Raw genomic sequence first — 25,236 nt, 5'->3', positions numbered from 1 at the left:
TACAGGTTTTTACCTACAGATGTAGAGTTTATATTCATCCAAGGTCAGTAGTGAGGGAAAATCATTTCTATCCCAAAGCTGTTTAGCTGTTGCTCTCAGTCAACTTCCTAATGGACAAATGCCCAATCCTAACCACTGGTCCCCTGGCTGGAAACCTCAGCAGGGGCACAAATGATGGAACAGCCATGACACATTGGCAGGACAATGTGAGAGGAAGCAGACAGTGCCACTCTCTTTGCTGCACCTGCTGTGGGTCACACAGAGAACATAAAATAAGAGAACACGGTGCATATAAAAGAAAGGGAGAATGTACCATAGTAACTATGTGAAAACTATGGCAATATCTGCTTTTTAAAAAAGAGAAGTAGTAGTGCCCTCTGCTATTAAATACATTCGGGACCAGATTTTAAAACATGTTAAGTGCACAATAAGCTTGGCAAAAAAATAAAATAAAATAAAATTGTGCACAGAATTATGTATTACATTCAAGTAAATGCATATACAAATGCAACTCTCTCTCTCAATTTCTATGTGCATATACTCAGTTTATTTAAATTACTTGTGCAAATTAGATGTTTGATTAAATGTGGAGCTCAACATCCACTCACCTAGGCTATGTCTACACTGCATGCTTATTTTGAAATAACTCATATAATTTCAAAATAACAGTGCGCATCTACACAGCAAAATAATTTTGAAATAATGGGCTTCTTACTCTGCCTTCTGTAACCTTATTTCACGAGGAGTAAGGGAAGTCAAAGGAAGAGTGTTCTTCCTTCCAATTCCTGCTGCGTAGACAGTGCCTAAAGCCGAGTTAAGCTATTTCAACTTAAGCTACACAATTGACATAGCTGAAGTTGCATAGTTTAATTTGACTTTAGCCCTGCTGTGTAGACGCACCCCTAGAGTGAGTTGAATGGTGGGCTAAGACGAACCCCAGGTGCCTGCATTGTAATGGCTTCAAGAGTACTCATGTTGCCGTTTATTGCAACGTGAGGAACCCTCTACTCCTTTGACATGTGCCTTTGTCTGAGGGTACGTCTAGACTGGCATGTTTTTCCTATCCCAGAAAAACTCTGCCGTGTCCAGAGAATGCGTTTGCTCTTCCGCTTTTTGTTGCAGAAGAGCAAACACGCTCTTTCGGGGAGCCCCATCTAGACTGGGCCAAATGGCAAAAAAGTCTCTTCCGGAAAAGTGATCAGAAAAAGCTACAAATTGCAGAGCATAATTTGTGTAGCATTTTCTGACAAAGGACTGTAGTTTAGATCTAGTCTGAGTGGGGAAAGATGCTGAGGGGCAGAGGAAATGCTAACAGCAGTGAGCTGAGGAGCAGTGGTCATGAAAGAAGGAGCAGGACAACGATGGAGTATCTGGAGATGGGGGAGCAAAGCAGGACAGAGCAGCAAGTTTAATTGACGTGGTAGTAGGCAAATATGGGGGGGCCCAGAAGGATAATTTCAGAAAAATTTGAGGGCGAAAGGTAGTGGCAATTGTGTCAGCATATCCAATGTTATTGTGATTACATTATATTCTGCGGTGTCTGAGGATAACAAGTGGACCATATGAAAAACTGGGTGCTGAGCAGACACTGCTCCCCATCCCTCTTGTTCCATAGCAATCGATGCCTCTAGTCAAGTTTTGGTTGGCAACACAGGAGTAAACCTAGTTTGTTTGAAATTCTGGCCTCTGATTTTCTATTAACAATTTGAACAATAGCTTGTGTGACCGTCCAGTACAGAAAGGGTCTGTGCTTTGCAAAGTCTTGATTATTTATGTTTCTTCAGACCTGCTATGTTGCTGCATTGCAGCGATACAAAGTAAGGCAACATGGCATAACATTAAATGGCAGTGGAACAGTTAAATGAAAACACACTAGATAGTTGTGCTCAGATTTTCATCACCAATGTAAAGAATTATATCAGAGCTAGGTATTATTATAATAGCAAATAGTAGTGGTAGATTTTCCACATGAGTTAGTAAATCCAAATTTTACTCTTCTTGGAATGTTTTGATGGTGCATTAGGAAAGTATTTTGAATAGTTAAACATACATGGCAAAATTATCACTAGAAAATACTTTTGCTATTTGCTATTATTTTTGTACTAGGCATTTTATTAAAGTCTCTAATCTCTCACTGATCTCTAAATACAATGACAACTTTCTATTGTAAGGAGAAATTAGAATGTTGCTTATTTCCAATTCACAAAGTTTAAAAAAAAAATAAAGTGCCAAAAGGAATGTGCTTCTTTTATCCCCAAAAAGGCCACTAGAGATTTGTGAAGGACTTTAATCTCAAGTAGATTAAAGGTTCTGAATTCCTGAGGCTGAAAGATAAGTCAAAGGAAAATAGATTCCAAAAGACACCACCAGCCTATGAGAAATGTAATTTTCTCAGCTCCAGAGTCATCAACCCAGTTGCCTGTGAAACACACCAGGGATTCAGACACAGACCTATGAAAAAAAACCTGCTATGTCTTGGCATCAGGAACCTTGCTTAATATCCTTCATATAGTATGTATAACTAAGGCTTTTGACCTGACTGACAGAAGAAGTAGGTGTAGACTAAAATGTGAAGAAGAAATCTTTTAGAAATTTCAGATCTATGAGCAATAGAACTTGTTTCTAAGGTGATCACCACAGTTAAGATTTTCATACTGTTTTGCTACACATTCGCTTGTCTTATCAGTACAAACACTTAAGGTGACAGAGTGCACAAACTGGCTAACTGCACATGCAACCAGGTACTTTGTAAACATTAATACAGCTATGTTAGTTTTGCATACACCATTTTGTGCTCACTTGCATAATGTTAATACCAAACAATTGAATCAACAAAATACTGTAAGAACATAAGAACGGCCATACTGGGTCAGACTGAAGGTCCATCTAGCCCAGTAGCCTGTCTGCCGACAGTGGCCAGCACTAGGTGCCCCAGAGAGGGTGGACCGAAGACAATTATCAAGCGATTTGTCTCCTGCCATCCCTCTCCAGCCTCTGGAAAACAGAGGCCAAGGACACCATTTTATCCCCTGGCTAATAGCGTTTTATGGACCTAACCTCCATGAAATTATCTAGCTTCTCTTTAAACTCTATTATAGTCCTAGCCTTCACAGCCTCCTCTGGCAAGGAGTTCCACAGGTTGACTACACGCTGTGTGAAGAACTTTCTTTTATTAGTTTTAAACCTGCTACCCATTAATTTCATTTGGTGTCCTCTAGTTATTTTATTTAGGGAACTAATAAATAACTTTTCTTTATCCGTCCTCTCCACACCACTCATGATTTTATATACCTCTATCATATCTCCCCTCAGTCTCCTCTTTTCTAAACTGAAAAGTCCCAGTCGCTTTAACCTCTCCTCATATGGGACCCGTTCCAAACCCCTAATCATTTTAGTTGCCCTTTTCTGAACCCTTTCAAAGGCCAAAATATCTTTTTTGAGGTGAGGAGACCACATCTGTACACAGTATTCAAGATGAGGGCGTACCATAGTTTTATACAGGGGCAGTAAGATATTCTCTGTCTTATTTTCTATCCCTTTCTTAATAATTCCTAGCATCCTATTTGCCTTTTTGACCGCTGCTGCACACTGTGTGGAAGTTTTCAGAGAACTGTCTATGATAACTCCAAGATCTCTTTCCTGACTTGTCGTAGCCAAATTAGCCCCCATCATACTGTACTTATAGTTGGGCTTATTTTTCCCGATGTGCATTACTTTACACTTATCCACATGTACATAGCAGAATCTTTCTTGCATTAACTTCATTTTAAAAAGATCTAAGGCCTGCATTTTCAAATGTGACTGATTGATTCAGGTGCCTCAGTTTCCAAGTGGTCAACGGGAGACACCTTAACTGGCTGGATGTTCAGAAACTGGGTGCTCTCTCTGTAAATGAGAATCCTTTTAAATTATCTTAAGCCAGGTGCACAAACTTATCGACCCAACCCCGATCACTCAATTGGTATTGTAGACCTTGTTTATCCGGGCGACGTCCGAGCCGGCATCCCTTATCAGTTAGTCGTACTGGCATCAGATTTCATTCATATTGTTGTTTTACAATCAGTGCATCAACACTCATCTGAGCAACCCTCCTCCTTACTCCAGGCTTGGGACTGGCATGAAGCCCCTAGAGCAGGGGTGGCCAACTCATTTAATAAAGAGAGCCGAAACAGTGGCGGAAATAAAGGAAAGCCCTCCAGAATTGTCAAGCAAAAAAAAAAAGGAAAGTCCCTCCCTCCCCCAGAATTGTCAAGCAAAAAAGAAGGCCTCCCTTTTAAGAAACAAGCTTACGCTTTTTGGCCATATCAGGCTCCCATCGATTGCTGCCATCTTGGGTGCCATTTTGAATTGCCGCCCCAGTGAGCACAGGAGGGCTGGGGGGAGAGCAGGGGCCGTTTGGGGCGGTGCAGGAGCGGCTTTGCGAGCCGCTCTTCTGGGAGAGAAGAGCTGCGGGTTTGCCACCCCTGCCCTAGAGGCTTCATGGCGGTCCAAATAGGAGAGGCACCACAGAGAATGGGTAATTAATATAGGAGATTGGTGCAGAGCTAGTCTACAGAAACGAAGCCACTCCGCACTGGACAGGGAAAGATGGAAGGAAATATTGAGGAGGCATCGGACACCAATGGGCGTTGAGTCCATGGTTGATGATGGTGATGATGAGGTGTACAAAAATCACCAGTCAATTTTAAATATGTTGGACCCTTCTCTACACTACGCTTTGCAGCAAGAGTTTCAGGGCTGTTGCAGTAAATTTGCAGCAGCAAGAATTAAATCTGATTGGTTTCAATTTAGTCAGTCCTCTTGGCTAAAAGATTAATGTATTTAGCAGTTGAGATAAGTTTACTAGAATTAGATAAAAGAGACAGAGTATTTTTCTGTCAGACATCATATCATTGGCAACTGCCAGTATCCTGCCAAGTTCCCTCTAACATTTATCACCGTCATCCTTGTAGCACCTGCAATGTGCTGAGTGCTGGGCCAAATACCATCACAAATACTTGCAAAAACCCTCAGCTTCTTTTTCCATGGCCTGGCTCTGACTTGTCTTTGCCTAAATGAGCAAAGGAGAGAGAGTTTACATATGGTGCCTACCTTCCTTCTTGAGCAGCCTGCACAGGGCAGATCACAACCGTAGTGCCTGCACCTTCTGGGAGAGCAAGTCACCGAAAAAGAGGTGAGAGGAGTGCTGTCATGTGCCCTTTCTCCATTAGCTCCTGGGATAGGACCAGCACAGCCACAGAGCAATCCCTCTGCACACTGAACAGTCACAGAAAGTGATTGTGACTCCTGAGGCATGTTCTCTCCTGGTGCACCCACTAGGACAATGTGTCTATACTGCACTTTGCAGGAGGCTGTGTGAGAAGCTCATCATTTGCCAGTACTTACTTACGCATTACAAGAAGAATTTGTCTTCTCATCTTAGAATCTCAAAGATGGGATTAGGCATACCTGGGAGGTCGACAAATGCCTTTGATGTCGACCGCGGAACATCCAGACTACCGCGCTGAGCCGACAAACAGCTGATCGGCTCAGCGCAGCAGCCATGTAAATTTAAATGAAGCGGCGATTATTTAAATCACCGTTTCATTTTCCTATGCCGGGTAGTCTAACCTACATGCCTCTGTCACCAGAGACATGTAGTCTAGACGTACCCTGTGTCTCCACTGCAGCACCGGTATCCCAAAACAGCTATCCCACGTCTTAACAGCAAGCCCATTATTTCTAAATATAATGGGCTCACTATTCTGACATCCCTGTAAACTTCATTCCATGAGGAGTAAGGGATGTTTCAGAACAGCGGGTTATTTAGAAATCTGGTGCTGTGTAAATGGCACTAAATTACGAAATAAGCTATTTCGAAATTGACTCAAAATAACATACCCAATTTGCGTAGCTCAAATTGCATAGTTTATTGCAAGCTATGGGTGCAGTGTAGACACACCCAAAGTGTACTGCAACAAGTAAGCATCATAATACCCCTTTGAGGAAAGTAGTTTATTGTTACATCCATTATACATGTGGGTAAAGTGAGGCACTGCGTAAGTGACTTATCTGAAATCACAGTAAATCAATGGCACGGATGAAACCAGGGGCCTGATTCTGCTCTAACTGGTATAATTCAATTGAATAAAATAAGATCAGAACAGACTTCCACCCTCAAATCTCAATTTCCACTGATTTCGAACTTCAAGAGTCATCATTTAGAAACAAGAGGTTAAGCAGTACTTAATACTTATTGCTGTAAATTCAGGAGATTCAGTATTTGTGCTATGGGGAAACAAATCTCTGGTGTTAATGTTTCCCCCTTACTCATAACTTCATTTTTTCAGCTTTCCATCATAAAAATAGTGTTGCCAACAACATTACCTAGCTGAAAACCAAACAGGGAGCTTCCAAAGTTCTTCCAGACACTGACTCCTTGTTATACATTCAAGATTGCTAATCTCAGTGGTGCATATCACATCTGTACCAGGCTTCAGGACTGGAAAGAAGCAACCCTCCCTACTGCTGGATGGAATTGGGAAAGATGTTTTCAGTCTGCACATGCATCAGCATTAGCCATTTCTTTGTCAACAAATCCCTTAAAACAGACTATTTCTATTATGTACAGATGTCCAAGAAATAATGGAATACTGTACTACAAGATTAAACACTATAATGTCAGCATATGTGCAGCAGGACTCTGAACAATAGTGTCATTGTACATGTACCAAAAGGGAGGCTGAGGGAAGATGGGTTTAATTATGTCGAGAAGAGCAGCAAGTTCTTCCTAAATGGAGTTGAACTCCAGCAAGCAAAGATGCATAAACTGGAGATTGACATTAAAACAAAGCATTTGTGCCCTTTCTCATACTCACCCATTAGCAAACCTAGCTATACCTGTCTGATTTCAGAAGAATGAGGCTAACCCATCTGGCTTCCTAGAACTGCTGCAGCAACAGGAAGAGATGAGTTCAGATGGTACTGGAAACCAGCACATCCTGTCACCTCACATGTTACCCAGGAGTTTTTGAACATCAGCAATATTGGGTTGGTAAAGGAAAGAAAGTGGTATAGGAGACTGTACAGTTGAAGAATGCCCCAATAGGGAATTGAACTCAGGATCTGCAACTATAAATAAACCAACTTTGCTACCCAGTGTGTGTTAATTCATTAAGCTGCTCCCCCTTTAACAAACCATGGAGGCAATAATGATGAAAATATGGCATTGAAATTTCTGGAAGATTTATGAAATTCTGAACTCAAGACCCAGGAAAATGAAGACTTTTTATGAATGGCAAATCTCTGCACATTCAGACATGTAGGGTAAAGAGGCCTGCACTACAAGCTTTCAAAATTTTCAAGAGGGAAGTGTCCTTTTCAACCACTCTCTTTCAGCAGCTGAAAGGAACTGAGGAAGAGTTGGGACCACTCCTCTCTCTATATCCTCAGAAACCCAAGCATTGCAATATAATCACAATTTTCTGGAATGTGTTGATTGCCTGTCCGATGGAATGTCATTAATTTATTGTGGCAGTGTGGTAATAGCTAAATTGGGACAAATTCCGAAAGTTTCACATTTATTCAATGGTTAGATATTGTTCGTGCTAAACAGCCTGACTTGGAAGTCTTTGTGAGGGTGCTCCCTTAGCTTACTGCTGTATTTAAATTTATACAAAAGAGTGACTGACATGTTTGAATGCACCACTTACCATATATGGAAAATGGTCATTCTCCATTAGAGCATATACCCTGTTATTAAGCTTCTAGCCACGAAAGCTTGCAATTATTACAAACATTTTGCTACTGACAAATACAAAATTCAACAAATGCAACAAACTCAAGGAAACTTGGGAACATTACATTTAAACACTATGTTTTGAAGCCATCTCTCTATTCTAATGTATTTACTATTGGACCCACTGGAGAGAATATCATTTTCAGACCTATGATTTTTAAATTTCTTCTCCATCCTTCTTGCTGAGCATGAAGAAATTTTAAAGAACTTTACTCAGAAGGTAGTGGTTTTCAAGTTCATATACCTCTAATTATCTTCCCACAAGAACTAGATTATTTTTTTCAAATGGTCTTCTGTTTCTTATTACTATGTATATATTATTATATAGCATAAAGTTACATACTACAGCAAGCCACAACATTTGCAAACTGGTATAGAAAGGAGGACTGGCTTCTGGACTGGTACAGCTGGTTTAAGGTATTTTAGAAGTAAATGAAATCAAATGAGAATTTATAATCCTTCCTGAGGTCTGGATTCCATCAGACTAAACTCATTAGGCATTAAGGTGCAGGTGCAGCAAAATAAAGGATTGTTCTGATTTCTTTAATACCTCGGATTCACATCATGACTTCAAAATAAAAGTCTTTTAAAAGCACACATATATATCTTGTATATCTATTGGCAAGCCATAAAAGAAATCGATGGAATCTTTATAAGCCTTATTTCTGTCAATGGAATATGCCCATTTCTGCACTGATATTGACTAAGTTGAGTAATGGCATCAGGCCACTTTATATTAAAATAGTTGTTAATCTCATTTTCATATGTTTTCCTTTCATCTTCCAAACACCTGCCCAGATAAATAACACAGATCTAACCCTTCTTTAATTGTTTTATTGTCATAATTCCAAACTTTGGGCCCAACACTACAGACCTTCTTGGAGGAGCACAGAGGGCGTGCAAACACTGAGGATTTGCTGGATTGGGACCTTTTGATGTTTTATACGGTTATGCAAAATAAAACCCAAGAACCAGTTTGCCAAATTTTAAATCATGCAGCTTGCTGGGTTTCCTAGCATGGATCCCAAATTCCTGTGTTGCTGAGAATGTAGTTCATGTGACATTACAGAATAAGCAGAAGAGATAAGAGATGTGACTGATGAGAATCTCAGCCCTTGATTGCAATCGATAGAATTTACAGCTTGGAATGTATACATTCTGAGCTGCGCTATGACCTAATAATAGATTAGACCTTTTGAGCCTCTTCGTGCAGCAACAAATATCTGCACTTTTCTATGTTAAGCCATCTTTGGAAGATTACAGATCCTTGTTGTGCCGGGGGGATGGCAAACTATTCAGAGGAAAGGTAAATCTAGCCTGGAGGTGAAAGCTTAGTAAGAGTAAAGATCTTCTTTTAGACCCATTCTGTGGAGTTCTGCTGCATATTTCCACATGTTCTGTATGTGAAAAGTCCACTGATGTTAATGTGATTTATCTGTTGGGATCAAACATAGCATGCCAAATACAGTGTTTTCTTCTTCACAAGATCTTAAAGATGCTGTTTTTAAAGCAAAATGTCATTTTAGTTATTCCGTCTGGAGGAGTCAGCCTTCTTCACTCCTGCAAGTCGTGCTCATTTTAATTTGAAACTCCATCTTCTTGTGTGCCCCATGCCAATTCAGATCAGCTGGGCTGCGCTTGCTCACAGCTTTCTGGATTTCAAAAGCTGGAAACTGAAGACAGCCCTTGGCTTAGAGTCAGCAGACTTTAACAATTCATTCTAAGTCCCACGCTTTTGCCTGAGATGGTACATGGGGCATATTCATATAACTTATTCCTTTGTGGGAAGGGAGGCTAAAAGTAAGATTTAAGTATTTCATATACGTGCTCAGGAATTTTGAGATGGGCAAATTAAGAATACAAAAATATGCATAGTTTTGCTAGGGCATTGTGTATGGAATGAGTGATTTCCCACGTGGATGGTCATTTTGGGGGTTTTACTTCAGAAATAAGGCCATGTGTATTTTACATTTCAGATTTTGTTGGCCTACTCTCCATTCCTAAGGTCATCTGTGGACAGGGATAGACATATTTGCGAACAGTTTAACTCACCTATTATAGGGCATCCCCACTATAAGTCGCCTCGGTATACATCCATTCCACACTAAAGTCATTGATGCTGATAGGAACTGATGCGTTATAAGTCCTCCCATTCCCTGCTCTTAAGTTGGGCAACTCCCCTCCCCCCCCCCCCCCCAAAATTTGCGCAAACAGAAGTCAGCTACAGGGGAAAAAATTCCCCACTTTAAGTTGTTTCGCTGTAAGTCCAAGTTTTTTGGAACGTATCTTGGACCTACAGTGAGGACGACCTGTATACATATACTAAAATTGGACCACAATGGTCTCCTGGAATCAATCCCTAACAAATAGTAATTAATTTTTTTTTCAGATGCATTTTGTTGTTGTCCTTTCATATTATATTAGCTGCACTAGTACACTATTTTCCCCAAGTTATTTGGATATGAATGAAATGAACGAATGTACAAATATAATATAATTCACACTCTGTTGTGTTGCATTATTCAAAACAGTGCACAACTGAGGCCATGGCATTTATGCAGGAGTGAGTCACGTGTCCGTCAGAGGACACAGAGAGTTCTCCATCTTGGTCTGTTGCCAACATGTCATGTTGAAGAGCTATAAGATTTTGCCTTAGGACTTTAAGTGCCAATTATCACTGCAGAAAGGCAAAATCACAGAAACTTCGGACATGCTTACTTAATGCAGTCATGAATACTACATAATTTATAGCAAAATGTATTTTCAGCTTATGCTCCTGGATTTATCAGCAAAGCAAAGACTACTGCTACCTAAAAGAGATTTGCATCTGATGGAGCATTTTTTTATTCTGGATTCTTTAATTCATGCCCGATTCTTTATTCTTTGGGTTGGCTTTAATATGGCACAATCATTGACAGGTTTCTGTGGGTCATGTACTCAAATATTCTTGCAGTGTTTAATATATTCCATGCCACTGAGTTGAAACGGCTATTAACTACCAAAATCCCATTCACTTCAAAATGGGAACAAGAACTGACCATATGTGTAATTAGCATCCCTTTTTCACCTGTCTCATTGGGCAGACTGTTTCACCATATAGGATAAGAGATTCCACTTGGGCTCAAGTATTGAAAAATCTTGATCTTGTAGTGTCCTAGACCCAGGATTAAATGGCTATTTAGTCAAAAGCTTCTCTTTCCACTGTCAAGGATGGTGAGATCAATATTGATTATTTTCAGCTATTCCTTACTGCAGCTTACTACAAGTATATTTATGTCATTAAGGGGCCCAATGGTAAAGTAGTAAAAATACAAGTGGGCACATTTATTGTTTCCTCTAAAAGGAAACAACCAACCAGCAGCCCTGGATTTTCCCAGTTTCAAATAAACATTTATTGCTCCATGTAGCTAACAGACTATGAGGCTAAAGTTACATTTTCCCCCTTAAACAGCAACAAAAACCTTCCCTTCTCTTAACAATTGCTGAATTTTTAAGTCTATGGTCAGGAAGGGGAACTTAAAACACAGCAAAATGCTTGTTGCACCACACAAGGTTCAGGAAAAGTGATGACAGTATTCTTTACTAATCTCTCTAGAGACCCTATAGGGTTATAATTATGCACAGTAATAAATAAATACATTAAATTAAAGTGAAATGTTCAGAGTCTTTGGCATGGTAGCAGCAATTAGTTTTAAACTGAAACTTGAAAACTGATTTTTTTTCTGTTAGCTTCCTGCATGCCAGCATAATGTGTACCACTGGTTATCAAATCCTGCTAGTTAGGAATATTTGACATTTGGTTTTTTTTATACACACTAGGTATGTGTCAAGATAAAGCTCAAATATTACAATAACCATTCTAACCCTAATAAGGTATAAGAAATAAAATGTATTATTTATCACTTTTAATTCTTGTACAGTGCTATTAATACGATACAGCATATTTTGCATCTCTTCTTGGAAGCAAAACTCCCATTACAGTCAATTGGAGTTTCAGACATGCAAGAAATACTGGATTAGACCCCAAATAAATTAAATGTCTCACTTAACTTAAATTACTGCTCACAAGTATTGATACAGTGTTATTTTACAAGTATTTTGGGAGATTTTGTCCAGGTCACTTATTTATTTCATTGCCATTGGGCTACAGAGGCAACAGATTGGTAAAATCTAAGGATGAACACAATCCCACAGACTCCAACAAGCTACAATACCTGGATGGACCCCATGACTGTGTCTATGGAGTCAGATCATGACCTGATTTACAACCCCATCAAAGGTGATGAAAATGCTGTGCCAGCTCCGCAGCTGTTGTGCATTGTTTTGACTCCACTCACTTCAATGGAGCCATGCCAGTTTAACTGAGGATCTTGGCCCGATTACATGGACAGGGATGCATGGAGGTGTAATTCACAGCAGAACCTGATTCACTGTTAAGATCAAGGCTAAAGAAGAGAAGCTTTTTGCCTACTTGAAAATAATCGTTCATGGACAGACAACTTTAAAAAAAAAACCCATCCATGATATGGTAATTGACTTGGTCGGTGTCAAGTTGTTTCCTCATTAGGGACATAGTCAAACAGGATCATCCTAACATTTTAAAAAAGAGGATGGCAACGTATAGTTTTAAGAACTTCCCATGGACATATAAGTAAAAGGATTTTCTCTATTACAAAGCCTGCATAGTTTCCCAGGCCAGGTGGACTTGATAGTACTGGCTGCATGCTGAAATATCTCATCCCCTGCTTGAGGCACTTTAACTGTAAGCCTTTCCAGACATACTGACTAAACACTTTCAAGATGAACCTAGAAGGGTGCTGGTGGTGGTTGTTATTTTAGCTATCAACTAAGTATGAGCTTGTTGATCTAATTGCAAAATGAGCTTTTACAAACTTTGAGCAATATTTGTATCATCTTTAAAAAGGCGGAATCAGCAAAACTCAAAAGCTGAACATTGAAATGCATAGCTCTTTTACTTTCAAAACAAGGCAGAGTTTTTACTTAGCATTAAATTTAATTCAACCTAACAACAAAAGAAATCTAACTTGGAAGTTGTTCCAAGACGATAAAGATTGTAAAGAATAACATTTGACCTCAGAGATGCAATGGAAACCTAATACTCTATGGACAGAATTTTTCAGACAGTTTGGAAATAGTTGAAGTTAATTTACGAGAAGACTTGAGTGACAAAGCACATTACTTGAAGTGCCTTTCCTTCACTAGGCACTTTCTAAATTCTTTCTCTTTCATTTCTTTACTCTCAGGAGACTTTTAAATCCACTGAACCAAAACAACACTTTGTTTGTTGGTATAATGCAACACTGGCACAGATGGCAGAACACTGCACCTGTTCCAATAAAATGGGAAATGTGTGTGATACAAAGCCATAGCCACTCAACACAAATTTACTGAAACATGGACAGTTTGTACTTTTTGAATACTTTCCTGAAAAGAAAAAAAAAAACCTCTCGTTTTTATCGTGTTAAATTTAAAATAAAATAGACAGGTGTGATCAATGTTTAGCTCTCTCTTGTGTAAGAGACAACACATGTTCTTCAGGTAAATATGCATACCTCTAACTTAATTTTTTTAAAACAAATAATCTGGTCTAGGTTTAAACAAGAATACTTTCTTGGTATTTTTAATCAAACTGACAATCTAAATATACAGCCAAATTCTGTCACCCTTATTCACGATGAGCAGTACCTCACTGGATTGTCTCAGAAATGAATGGGGCCACTCATAAAGAAGGTACTATTTTTGCAAGTACAGATGACAGAATCTAGTTCATAATGATCAGATAACAAAAACATCAGTTTTAAGCTACCAATAAATAAATAAAACACTATGGGAATAATTGCATGCACAAAATCACCCTTGATGGTTATCAGCGAAATTTCCTATGTAAGGATTATCTCTGGTGCACAAGTAATATGCTGTATTACATCTGACAGAAAGCAAAACTGGATCCTAAATGAGAAGGAACATTAACTGATAGCTAAACAAAGGATAAATCACTTCAAACATTTCTCCCAATGATTAGTTTCTATTGTGCAACAACCCATACATCTCTTTCTCCTTTCCTCCTCACCTCGTTCTTTCTCGTACATACGCACATGAGAGAATTAGGTACAAAATGTCATGAAAATTCCTGAGTATCATTTAATGTTGGCAGCTCTGCACTGTAAAACCATTTATATAAAACTGTGGTTGGCAGCTCTCACTCTTCTATGGGAACAAATTAACATTGGCATTCCAAACACAGGAAAGTAAGGAAATTAGAAACACAGTTTATATTTGGCCAGCACTTTGAAATACTGTACCATGCTACTGATGTCAATTAATGAAAAGCAGAATTTTGCGGGGAGGGTCTGGGTTTGAAACACATTAACACACATTAAATATGTTTGCACAGGAACTAGATTGTAAGCATCTTGGTTCCAAAACAATAAAGCAATTACACTAAAACTTGTAGTCTCAGAGTTGCCATTAATTCAATCCACTCAATCTGGATCTCTAATGGATTTTCACTGCACTCATACAAATGTTTAAAAGAATGAGAATGTTACTCGGGGCCCAATTTTGTGTTCTTACTCATAAGCATTCCTGTAGAAATCAATGGGCCTGATTCTGGATAATAACTTCTGAAATAATTGAGAAATAGCACTATTCCTCTTCGCAAGCAGGAGTTATTATTTTAAATAATAAGGCCTTTATTTTGAAATAACAGGCTTATTAGTGTGGACTTTCACTTTATTTCGAAATAAACATGTAAACATGCCCAGAGTTTCACTGATTTTAATGCCGATGTAAATCAGATCAACCTCAGATCCTGAATACAGTCCTGAAGTTCTACTCATGTGAGAGAGTACAAGTTTCAAAAATGAGCACCCGAATTTTCATAAATATGGCAAGTTACATTTTTAGGAAAGTTATTGACAAAATCATAATGCTTCCTGGTTTTACATTTATACAAAAAAATCTATGTGACAGATAATCTGATGGCATAACTCTATAATTTCAATGGAGTTATGACAGCAGAGAATCTGGCTCTACAGTCTTTACACCGTAGTGTGTGTTTGTGCTGAGGTTCAGATATTTTCATACTAGTAATCTTTCATCACTGTGGGTTCTCCATATGAAACATGTTTTGTATTAAAATACATTAGATCACATTTTTGCCAAATAAAATATTAGTTAAATTCTGCTTGTTGCAAAGACATGAATTCAATGGTAGTTTAACAACCTAATAATGATAAACAGTGACTAATTTCCAAGATTAGGAATGAAAACTATGGTATTTGAAGCCCCCAAATAAAATACTGCATGATGATTATTTCCATAATGGGACACTTGATCCAATTCAGAATTCAGTTACACTGGTGTAAATGTGGAGTGAGTTTAGTGCAGTTACTTTAGATTTACATTGGTGTAAATGATTTTAAGAGGGCAGATCCACTGGAGCTATGCCAATTTACACAGCTAAGGATCTGGCCAAAAATCTGCTCCTAGGCCCCAATTATACAAACATTTATGCTTGTCCTTAATGTTATTCATGTGACTTGTCCTATTGAGTAGTCCCAGACTTCAGATGTTTACAGGATCATAACCTTAGTCCTGAAACTAACTTTAACAAAAACAGTCCACTAATTTCTTTTAAAAGATTATATTTTTTACAGTTAATAATGCATATGTATTTTTAATCTAACTGAATGTTTTGACTCTGACTTGGAAGAAGCTGACTGTATTTGTAAAGGAATTAAAAATACTATGTTCTTCTAATGCTACATATCACCAGGTAACCTCTCTATGTGGCCACTATTAATATTTCCTTAATTTATTCACTCACTCAGATGACTTCATCCATCATCTCAGTATCTCGCTGGGATTCATCAAGTTAGAATAACTTTGATATATAAAACTAAATGTGTTATATTTTAACCACAAATTAGCAGTTTCTATATAAATATTAGCATTTCTTCACTTGGTCCAAGGATAGAAACCATATTAGCACTACCAACATATTTGATTGAAACTAACCAAAAACAGAGGCTCTTGCAATTTAATATACTGATTTTACCAGTGGGATTTAAATCTTTTATAATAAGTGTACACAGCTGCACCATTCACCCCCGCCACTTTTAAACCTAATCCCCACATTCCTCCTGACAATAACATGACACGATCCACACATCCCTGTATTAGCCTTAACCCCAGTGACACTGCCAGAATGTATTAAACTAAAGCATAGCAATGTCCGATTTAAAAGAGGCCTGTCAGCAGTCCTGAATAAGCTTTAATAGTTAAAATCAATTTTTTTAATTAATGTTTCCAATCACTTGTGCAACCTTCCTTACCCACAAAAGTATTACAATCTGTACACAAGCTTATTTACAAAAGAAAACTTAAGGGTTGATTTTCAAGCTGCATGTGAACAGGTTGTTAAACTGATTCTGAAGAGACTGGTAGAAAATTCTTGCACAAGCAAAAGGGGGTAAGGAGAGAGGCAGCATAACCTAAAAAATGGTTAGTACGGTGTTTAGCACTTATATAAAGCAAGGTACTGAAGTCCTTACAGAGCGGGAAAAAAACCTCCTACTGTGGGATCGGAAGATCTGGCCCTCAGGGCAAGTTTTCTTCAAATGACCTTACTTTACAATACCTTGTGGTTGTTGAAACTACAGATCCTGTTAGAACTTCAGCTTCCAGGAATATTAGGTATGAGAGCACTGAAGAAAGCATGCTACTTGTGGCCAAAGCTATATCCTTTGACAAAAAGCAAATAGAATGAACCAGTCTTCCAGTTTTATCCATACCAGCTTACCAATCATTGGAAGCACAAGGATTGGGACTGTACAGGGATATGAGAGGCTTTTAGCTTCCCTTTCCTTCTCCCTCCACAGGGCTAGTTACACCCTGTATCCTAAACAGTGAGTAGGTCTGCATAACTCCATTATGAAGCAGGTAACTATCCGCTAGCTTCATTTCGCATTTTATAGATGAGGAAGCTAGAATTAAATTAGTGTTTTCCTGCAGGACTGGTCTGTACGTTCCAAGAATACTGAATAGTTACTTGCCTCATAGAAACAGTATTTCGTTATTTTTATTTGAAGTCATTTGCTAAAAACTTTTCCCCATAAGGTAATTCCACATCACCGAAACTTTAACGAAACCATACTGTCTGAAACAATCATAAGTTGTACCTCTTCTGGCTGGAGAACTGTAACAATACTAAATGGGGTGAAGATGGAGGCATCTGAAGGTTTGGCCTAATATATGGACCAAATCACCTGATCATGAGCAGACATTCAGGACCAAGAATTAATCTGCTTTGTTTCAAGTAGGAGATATATGAAGATCAAATAAGTTCAAATCCAGGTCACAGATCCCTGAAAAAATCTTTGATTTATATAAGCCAAGAAAATGAGGTTTAAAAGAACTGATTATGAAAGGGTTACTAAAAACACAGCTGTACACGTACTCTTATATCTAAGGCTCTCCAAAGAAAAACCGTGTGACATCTATATTAACCTTTGGCTGTACACCAGTGAAGGCCTGTAGTGAGCTGGAATGCAAGGCAGCCCCTTCCAAATTTTAACACAAGCCAGGTTACAGCTGCAAATGCCTGCAGCCCGTGCTCACTTTATAAAGTATTTCCCAAAGGAAATTTTTTAACTGTTATAGAATCTTTTTCTAATACCCTACAGTGTTAAAGCCTGTTATTAAAGGGCAAAGAGATGGTTCTCTCTGCCAAACACTTGTCAACAAAAAGGATAGCCAGATGGTATGAAATAAAATGAAACTTAGGGGCTCTTCAGCTTCTTGATTTACATTTTTAAAAAGACACTTTTACAGGTTCCTTCCAAGAATGACTAACTTTCTATTTTTTAATCTCATTTTTTAAAGGATTAAATAATTTTATCCATTTTATAATCAGCCATGAGACAAATTAATTGCACATTACTCATGCAGGATCTTTTAAAAAAAAGTCAAGGAAGGACTATTTATACTAAGTCAAGACTATAAACATAAAGATAGTCCAATTCTTTTTAGGGGAGGGGAGAAGCTCCAGGCAGCCTAGAAGATGTTTTCTCATTAGTTGCTGTTTAAGACTTCTAAAATAAAGGTTGGGGAAGAAAACACTTTTTCTTTTAAATGAAATCCAAAGGAATAAAATGTACAGTATTACCAATATAAGCCCAGTCATTATTTTTTTAAGTTAAGTATTCATACCTGTGTGGCAAATTCTGTTTTACATCCAAGCCTATTCCTAACACAGCCCCATTCCTCATCCATCTAGTACAGGTGTAACAGAGAACAGAAACTGGCCCATGAGTTCACTGGATCTAGCGATGTATCTAGTTAATTATCAAGCTATTACCATGCGTCAGAGGGGTAGATTGACAATGCTACTGGCTCAATATAAACCTAGTTTGTTTCAAGCTACCCTTGAAATAAAGCATCTGTATTCTGATTCCTAATCACTAAGGGTACGTCTACACTACGGAACAAAGTCGAATTAAGATTCGCAACTTCAGTTTCGTTAATTGTGTAGCTGAAGTCGAAGTACCTTAACTTGGCTTTTGGCGCTGTTTTCACTGCAGGAAGTCAAAGGAAGGAAAACTGCCCTTATCCTTGTGAAAACAGGGTTACCAGCATCGACTAAGATGCCTCTCACTTTGAATTAGGTGTCTTAACTAGACTGCTAATTTGAACCTGGAAGATCAAGAGCGGCAGCTTCGCTCTTCCTCTGTTGTATGGATGTACCATAAGGTAAAATATAACCTCTTTGAGCAAATTCAGTCCTGACTTAACTCCACAGAAAATCAATGACTTGGTCTCCTCTTTCATTGCATGTAATATATCATCTGTAAAGTCTTTAATTTCAACAAAAACCATCTCTCTAGATGGATGGAGAAAGATGTTCAAAAAGAGAACAGATATCAGTAGACCATCTTTTGGAAGTCATACAGATTTGCAGTAACATAGCTTGTTTACTGAAGTTTAGATTCAGTAACGACTTCTCTAGTTACTCTCACTTCCCCCATTACTAAGATTCACATTTTATAATACTGTGACACTTTCTCATTGTGCTATCTTTAGAATGTAATAAAAGCCTACCTGTGCAATTCAATGCCCACAGAGTATCTCTTACAAAACCAGGACACAGTTTAATACAGACTGTGTTTAGTAATTCAGCTCTGGTTTAAATGGAATCATTGTAGAAACCTTAAAAAAAAATCAGTCCTATAATAGATCTAATTTTCACTGGATGCCATAGAAAATTGTTCATACTAAAGCAGGTGTCATCTTTGACTATCTATGAGAGCTAATGGCTAGTCTAAATCATTAAGAAGTCCGTAAACAAGCCAAGCTTTGTCCTATACAGATGAAAGAAGGATGACTATAATGGGATGAAAGGTGTGCACAGTGATGAAGAAAGCTATTCCAGATCTATGTCTTTTTTAAACTTGTCCTGGCATGCACTGTTGACAGGGGAACAAAACAGTACAGATAAACCTCTCAAAAGTGCCTTGTTGGTAATAATTTCATCTGTCTATATAAAACCATTGACTATTGCCTACTTTCTGACTAATGACTGACCATCCTGACAGCAATTAAATGAAACTATAAAGGACCATTTTGCTTAGAGAATACTTTATACTTTCTTAACTGATTACAGAAGCCAATAGTTTTGATGGAGTGCATAATAATCTTAATGTTACACTTTAATCTCTGTTTACCAGGGCCGGATTAAGGCATGGGCTAGCTGGGCAGCTGCCCGGGGCACCAACCTATGAGGATTTACAGCTTATAGCTGCCATCAGGCGCCACGCACTCAACTCCTGGATCGCGGGCTGCAGCAGCTCCCAGCGGCCACCTTGCAGCGTCCACCCGGGGCAGGGGCCACGTTAACCCCCATAGCGCCGGCCAGCAGCACTCTTCCCCCCGTGACCGCTGGGCTCTGCACAGCCAGGCTCGGCCTGCCCCGGGCGGCCCCGGGCTGCGCGCCAGCGGCAGTAACCGGGCTGGGCTGGGCTGAGCCGGGCATGTGTGTCCTGCTGCCACCAGCTCCACGCACTCTCCCCTACGTGCCAGGTGGGGGCAGGGCTGCCCACACGCCGGGCAGAGGAGGGGCTGCACATGCTCCCTCTCCTATGCGCCGGCACGGAGGCGGGGCCGCACATGCGCCCTGTCCCACGCGCAAGCACAGGGGCAGGGCAGTGCATGCAACCTCCCCCACGAGCCGGTGCGGGGGCAGGGCTGCGCATGCGCCCTCCCCCAACCCGGGGCGCAATTAACCTGTTTGCTGGGGGTGCTAGAATGGCTCCGTCTGGCCCTGCTGTTTACATATATGCCATTGCTTTGATGTGTTCTGTGATACTCTTATAGGAGCTATCCAAAAAATGTTTTGTCCTTGTTTTTTAATATGTTGACTAATTTCACTAAAATCACACTTTGGAAAATATAATTTACTTTAGGGCCTGCATCTTAATAGGTTTTACATAAAACTCCCATGGATTTCAAAGAGACTTTTCCTTACACAATGAGTATAAGACTGGGGTCCTAGAGCAGTACTTATGAAAGCTTTGTTGGAATTAATTTTTGCTTTTTACAAAGGATATAATTATTCCCCTAGAGAAAAACATTTATCTATCTGGAGTTGATTCTGTTAGTTATTTATTCCTTTCATAAAATCATACTTTTAAAATATAAAAAGAAAAATGGGAATTTGTTTCATTATTTCACCATCTTTTGTTCTCTGTTAGATTTTATTGAGTGTCCCTGCACTTTCAGCCTTAGGCTTTACTTTATACTTAAAACTAAGGTACCAGCAAGCACAGTGTCAACATCTCTTATCTTTAAAGTCAAATATTTGACCACCAACTGTAATTTTGGACATTGAGATGTTTGATTTTTAACATGAATCGTTGATGATTGGCTTTCATATTTAAAAGTGATTAGACGAGCATTCTAATTCTAAATTGAACCCATTATCACTTTCAAAAAAGTGTAGCCCCTCATCAAATGAAACTCATAGAGCACTCATCTGAGGTTCATGGTATTTAATATGGATGTATGACTTATGGACACTAGAAGTCCAGCATACAATACTCCATCTCCAGGTTTCATCAAAATTGCAATGGAATGATAATGTATATAGTCATACCTATTCAATGGTATAACATAGAGCTTATACTGCTATTAGTGATTCTCCTTTAGGTACAGTGCCAGAAGGATTATAGTTCAATTTCTGTTGCCACAATGAAGTTCTAGGTGGCCATGGGGTGAAACATAGTGACAACCAGTAAGCCCTAAATGATTATTATTTTACAGTATTAAATGTAAGGGTGCGGTCTGCACCATTTTATGTGCATTGGGTCTATGCCTCTTGCTCCTTGTCCCAAAGTAACTTTGAGTTGATCTTGTTTTGAAACTACGGTTCCGATTTGGTCTTAAAATTGCAGGCACCCAATCTGTACATTCGGTGGTTTCAGTGCCACACGTGATGAGTGCTAAAACTGGATACAGTGAACTGGGACCTATAATTACATATTTAAAATAGAATGTTGGCCCTGTCAGCATTTTACTCAAATCCAGACAAGTTTAGTCCAAAAGGATATACAATCTACAGCAGACAAATAGAACTCAGATTGGACCATGGCATCCAATTAGGGGCCTAGTGAGCTGCATTCAAAGTGTGGCAACTTTCAGGTCCTTTGCATAAACCCATCCACATGTGCTTGTGAAAGAAAGCAACTAGCTGCCTAAAACTAGAAGAAAGACTATGTAGAGAAAGTAGAAAGCACTGCAGGAGTAAATAAGGATTTGCCACTGAAACCCACAAAAGCAATTAAGAAAACAGACTCTCAGCAGCTTGGCCCTTTCAATTCAGTTAATGCAGTCTTCCCCGCTGCACTGGAATCCATCCATTTTCAGCTACTCTAGCGGCATTAGATGACTCTAAGCTCAGTGCTTTGAACTACAAGGCAGCTCATGATCTTGTGCTGGTAGGTTTCATATCTTCCTTGGAGGTTCCTGAGGCAGGCCAGGCCCACTAATGATTCCTTCACCTCTGAGAACCTCATCTCTGGGACTGGGAAAATAAGGAGTTTATCGGCAGGAGGAGGAAGAATTTTCATGAGAGGTAAGCGCTGATTCAGCACAATAAACTTCTAAAAACCCTAATGATGTGAAATAGAGGCTGAGCTCTGCCCAGCTGAATTTCAAGATTACTGCCATTTACATATGATGTAACAAAAAAGTACTTTTTCTTGGGGCTACTTATTTTCCCTTCCCCACCATTGGAGCCACCTGCCACCAGGGCCACCTGTGGCCACCAGTAGAGACACATGGGCTATCACATTCTTGTCCTTCCTTTGTCCATCAGACGGATCTGCCCATCTCAACCCCCTCCCCAGGCACTAATCCCAACACTCAGGCATTTATCCCCTCCCCCACCAAAAAATCTCATCCCAGACTCCCCCGGGATGGGGGTTAGAGACTCACCCAGATTCACGAAGCTCATCACCATGTCTGCTTCCGTGAGGAAGTTGCTGTCCTGCAGGCTGGCCAGGGGTGGCCCCTGGGTGCTGAAGATGGGCTTGTAAGGGTAGGAGAATCCCTCTCCCTCCTCCCCGGCTGCTCCTGCCGTCTCCTCCTCCACCGACATGGCATTGTAGAGATCCAGCATGAACATGGGGGCAGAGTTCTGCTTGCCGTGCAGATGGGGCCGGGGCCGGTGGGGCAAGCCCAGGATGGAGAGGATCTCCCGCTGAATCTCCCGGCGCTCCTGGCTCCGCAGCCTCCGGTGGATGAAACTCGAGTGCACCTCATTGTCCAAGGTGAAATCGGCCAGGATGCAGCGCAGCCACAGGCAGGGAGCAGCAGCCCACAGGACCAGCAGCCAGGAGGCAGCCTGCCTGAACCACCCCACATGCATCTCTCTCTCCTCTCCTCCTTCACGCAGCTCCCTGTGGAGGGGAGAGAAAGAGCCCCCGTGGGCTGGAGAGCAGGGCTAAATACTTTACCATGAAAGACAGCTGGGGAGGGGAAATGCCTGCCCCACAAAGTTCTGCTCACTGGGTTAGAGGACTCCTCGGGAGATCCAGCGGCAGTGCACTCATGATAAAAGTCTGGCGGGGGGGAGAGGGGGGTCTAGTTTGTAAAATCCATAGGATAGGAGAGAGAAAATCTTGAGTGCTGCTTTTCACCCTCTTCCTTCAGAGTCTGAGCTCGCTCTTTTTCTTTCTCTTCACTCCTCACAAGCCAAGCCTAAGCACTGTTTGAAATGCTGCTTTGCAGACAGCACTGGCAGCAGGAGGTTGTATCTTGTGGGAGGAGCAGGCAGCAAAACTCAACACATTCTCTCTCTCTCTCTCTCTGCCTCTTCCCCCCCCCCCCCCCCCTTCTTTCTCCAAACTGCTTAGAAAAGAAAATCCATGTTCCTGCCTAGAGGAGGAACATCTGATCAGGTTGCTTTTCAGGATGTTATGGAAGCGGCTGGATTGGTAGAAAGAGTGAGCCATTTCCAAGTAGTTGCATTCTATCTGAAGAAGTGGGTCTGCCCCACGAAAACTCATCACTTAATGAATTATTTGGTCAGTCTTTAAAGTGCGACATGACAGCTTTTTTGTTTTATCATGTAAACATGGTTAAGGAAAAAGCACCCAAGAGAGAAGGGGAGGTTTAGGGGAGGGGGCAGTTCTTTGAGAGAAATATATATTCACATACTGTCCAGAGGGGAAAACCAATCAATGAATAGATTTACAATTTCATGATATAAATAGGATAGTCATTGAAACTAGGGTCACTTTTTCCAAGGGCAGCTGTGGAATAGAGGGGAGGGGGCAAATAAGAGGGGGTTAGTAAGGAAGTGTCAGGGAAGACTGGGGTGATAGAAGAAACTTTAAAATACTATCAATAACATTTACCTGGATCTGGCCCCCAAGGCTCAGGGATCCCTCCACATTGGGGAGCCCGTGCTAATGCTCCAGCCCCTCTGCAACCCATCCACAGGCCTGGAGCATACAAAACTTAGTCGCTTGGGTGCCCCCGGCTCTGGTGTTCAAGGGAAATGTGGGAGTGTCTTTTTCCTTCTCCATCAGGGGCTTCTCACTTTGCTTCTCACTTGTGTGTGGCCTCCAACTGATTTTTCTGTGGGTCAGCGGCCCCCAACTCAAGAAAGGTTCCCCGCCCCTTAGTACAATGGGGCCCATGGCTGGGCTTTTTGGAATCTATGATGATATAAAAAATAAGAAGAGTTACTCACCAACTTTAACTACAGCTTCCCAACAGTTCTTTGAAAAGAGAGGAGTGAAAATAATTCACATTAGGTGCTGACTTTCTAATTGAATCTTGGGAAGAAAGGGGGACTGAAGAAAGTGGGTCAGTCACACTAATCTTGACAGTCCCATGTCTTTGATGTTTCCTGATGAGTCTATTATATGCCAAAGTCTCAACACCTGATCTTGCATACCTTCTGCACCCACAAACATTCAGCACTTACATCACTCTGTGAATTTAAAACATTATATAACCAATAACTAGCTATTCATCTCGAAACCTATGGGAAGGAGGTAGACTGAATAAAAGGGGAAACTGAGGCATATAGTCAATTTCCTTATGGCTACCCATTGAGTAAGTGATACAGCCAGAAAACTCCTAACCATGCCCTGTTCTCATTCCTCTTACCCATAATGCTTCTCAAAACTCGTAACTCAGGGTGGAGGTTGGGTGCCCATTGGAGGCAACAAGAATGAGTTCTCAGAATCTTGTATACAAGCACTACTAGCCAGCTGTAAAGCCGGGGGAAGGAGTGGGTAGTTTACATAAAGCTTGTCTCTTGTTTCTGATCTTCAGAGTCCCTTCATTTTGGCTTAACTGTGATTTCAGTTGCCTGAAGTTCTATACACAACACTACTTTTTGTGTGTGTTACGCCTTTTATAGAAATCTTGGGCTTGATCCTGAGAAGTGCTGGTACCCGCATTACCTCTGAGAATCAGGCCCTTTCTGTGTGTGAAAATGCTTGTCAAGGGTATAACTAAGAGAAATTTGGCAGGTTTTTGTTTTGTTTTGTTTTACTTTGTTGCCTTTGTACATTTACAGCACCACGTCACTTCCACTGTTCCTCTTATATGGCCAGTTGGTTCCCATGTTATTTGTTTGTGGGTTTTTCACTCAGCACAGGAGAAAGGAAAACATCTTAAAAATGATAGTCAAACATCAGAATTGGCAAAGGGGATTCAAGAATGGGTGTGGTATCTGAAACTACTTGTAGCTCACTTAGTTTTCAAGTTGACAGTGTCCCTTTAATTTTGCCTGTTTGGGGAAGAAAAGTAGTTGTATAAGATTTGAATTCCAGTTTATCAGGAAACTGGTTGCTAAGACTTAGTTTATCATTTTTATGGGAGATGAAATTTTAGACTTGATGAGCTTTTCTGGTTGCCTAAGAGGT

At 40.2% G+C, this 25,236-nt stretch overlaps 2 protein-coding genes across 3 annotated transcripts in view; one reads left to right on the top strand and one right to left on the bottom strand.

Annotated features, from left to right (window-relative positions):
- The window catches only part of BMP7 (bone morphogenetic protein 7), a 61,235-nt gene extending 38,101 nt beyond the window's left edge, over window positions 1-23,134 (bottom strand). The window contains exon 1 of the mRNA XM_006125345.4: window positions 22,289-23,134. Within this exon, the coding sequence (XP_006125407.1) occupies window positions 22,289-22,721 (433 nt within the window). The 5' untranslated portion in view covers window positions 22,722-23,134. The remainder of the gene's footprint in view (window positions 1-22,288) is intronic.
- The window catches only part of SPO11 (SPO11 initiator of meiotic double strand breaks), a 410,938-nt gene that overhangs the window by 315,309 nt on the left and 70,393 nt on the right, over window positions 1-25,236 (top strand). For both annotated transcript variants that reach the window (XM_075901152.1, XM_075901153.1), the window contains one exon: window positions 21,794-21,926. The gene's annotated coding sequence lies outside the window, so the exon portion shown is untranslated. The remainder of the gene's footprint in view (window positions 1-21,793; window positions 21,927-25,236) is intronic.

The sequence above is a fragment of the Pelodiscus sinensis genome, chromosome 18 (genome assembly GCF_049634645.1).
Source record: "Pelodiscus sinensis isolate JC-2024 chromosome 18, ASM4963464v1, whole genome shotgun sequence".
NCBI lineage: Eukaryota > Metazoa > Chordata > Testudines > Trionychidae > Pelodiscus > Pelodiscus sinensis.
This window is presented reverse-complemented; position numbering and strand designations above follow the sequence as displayed.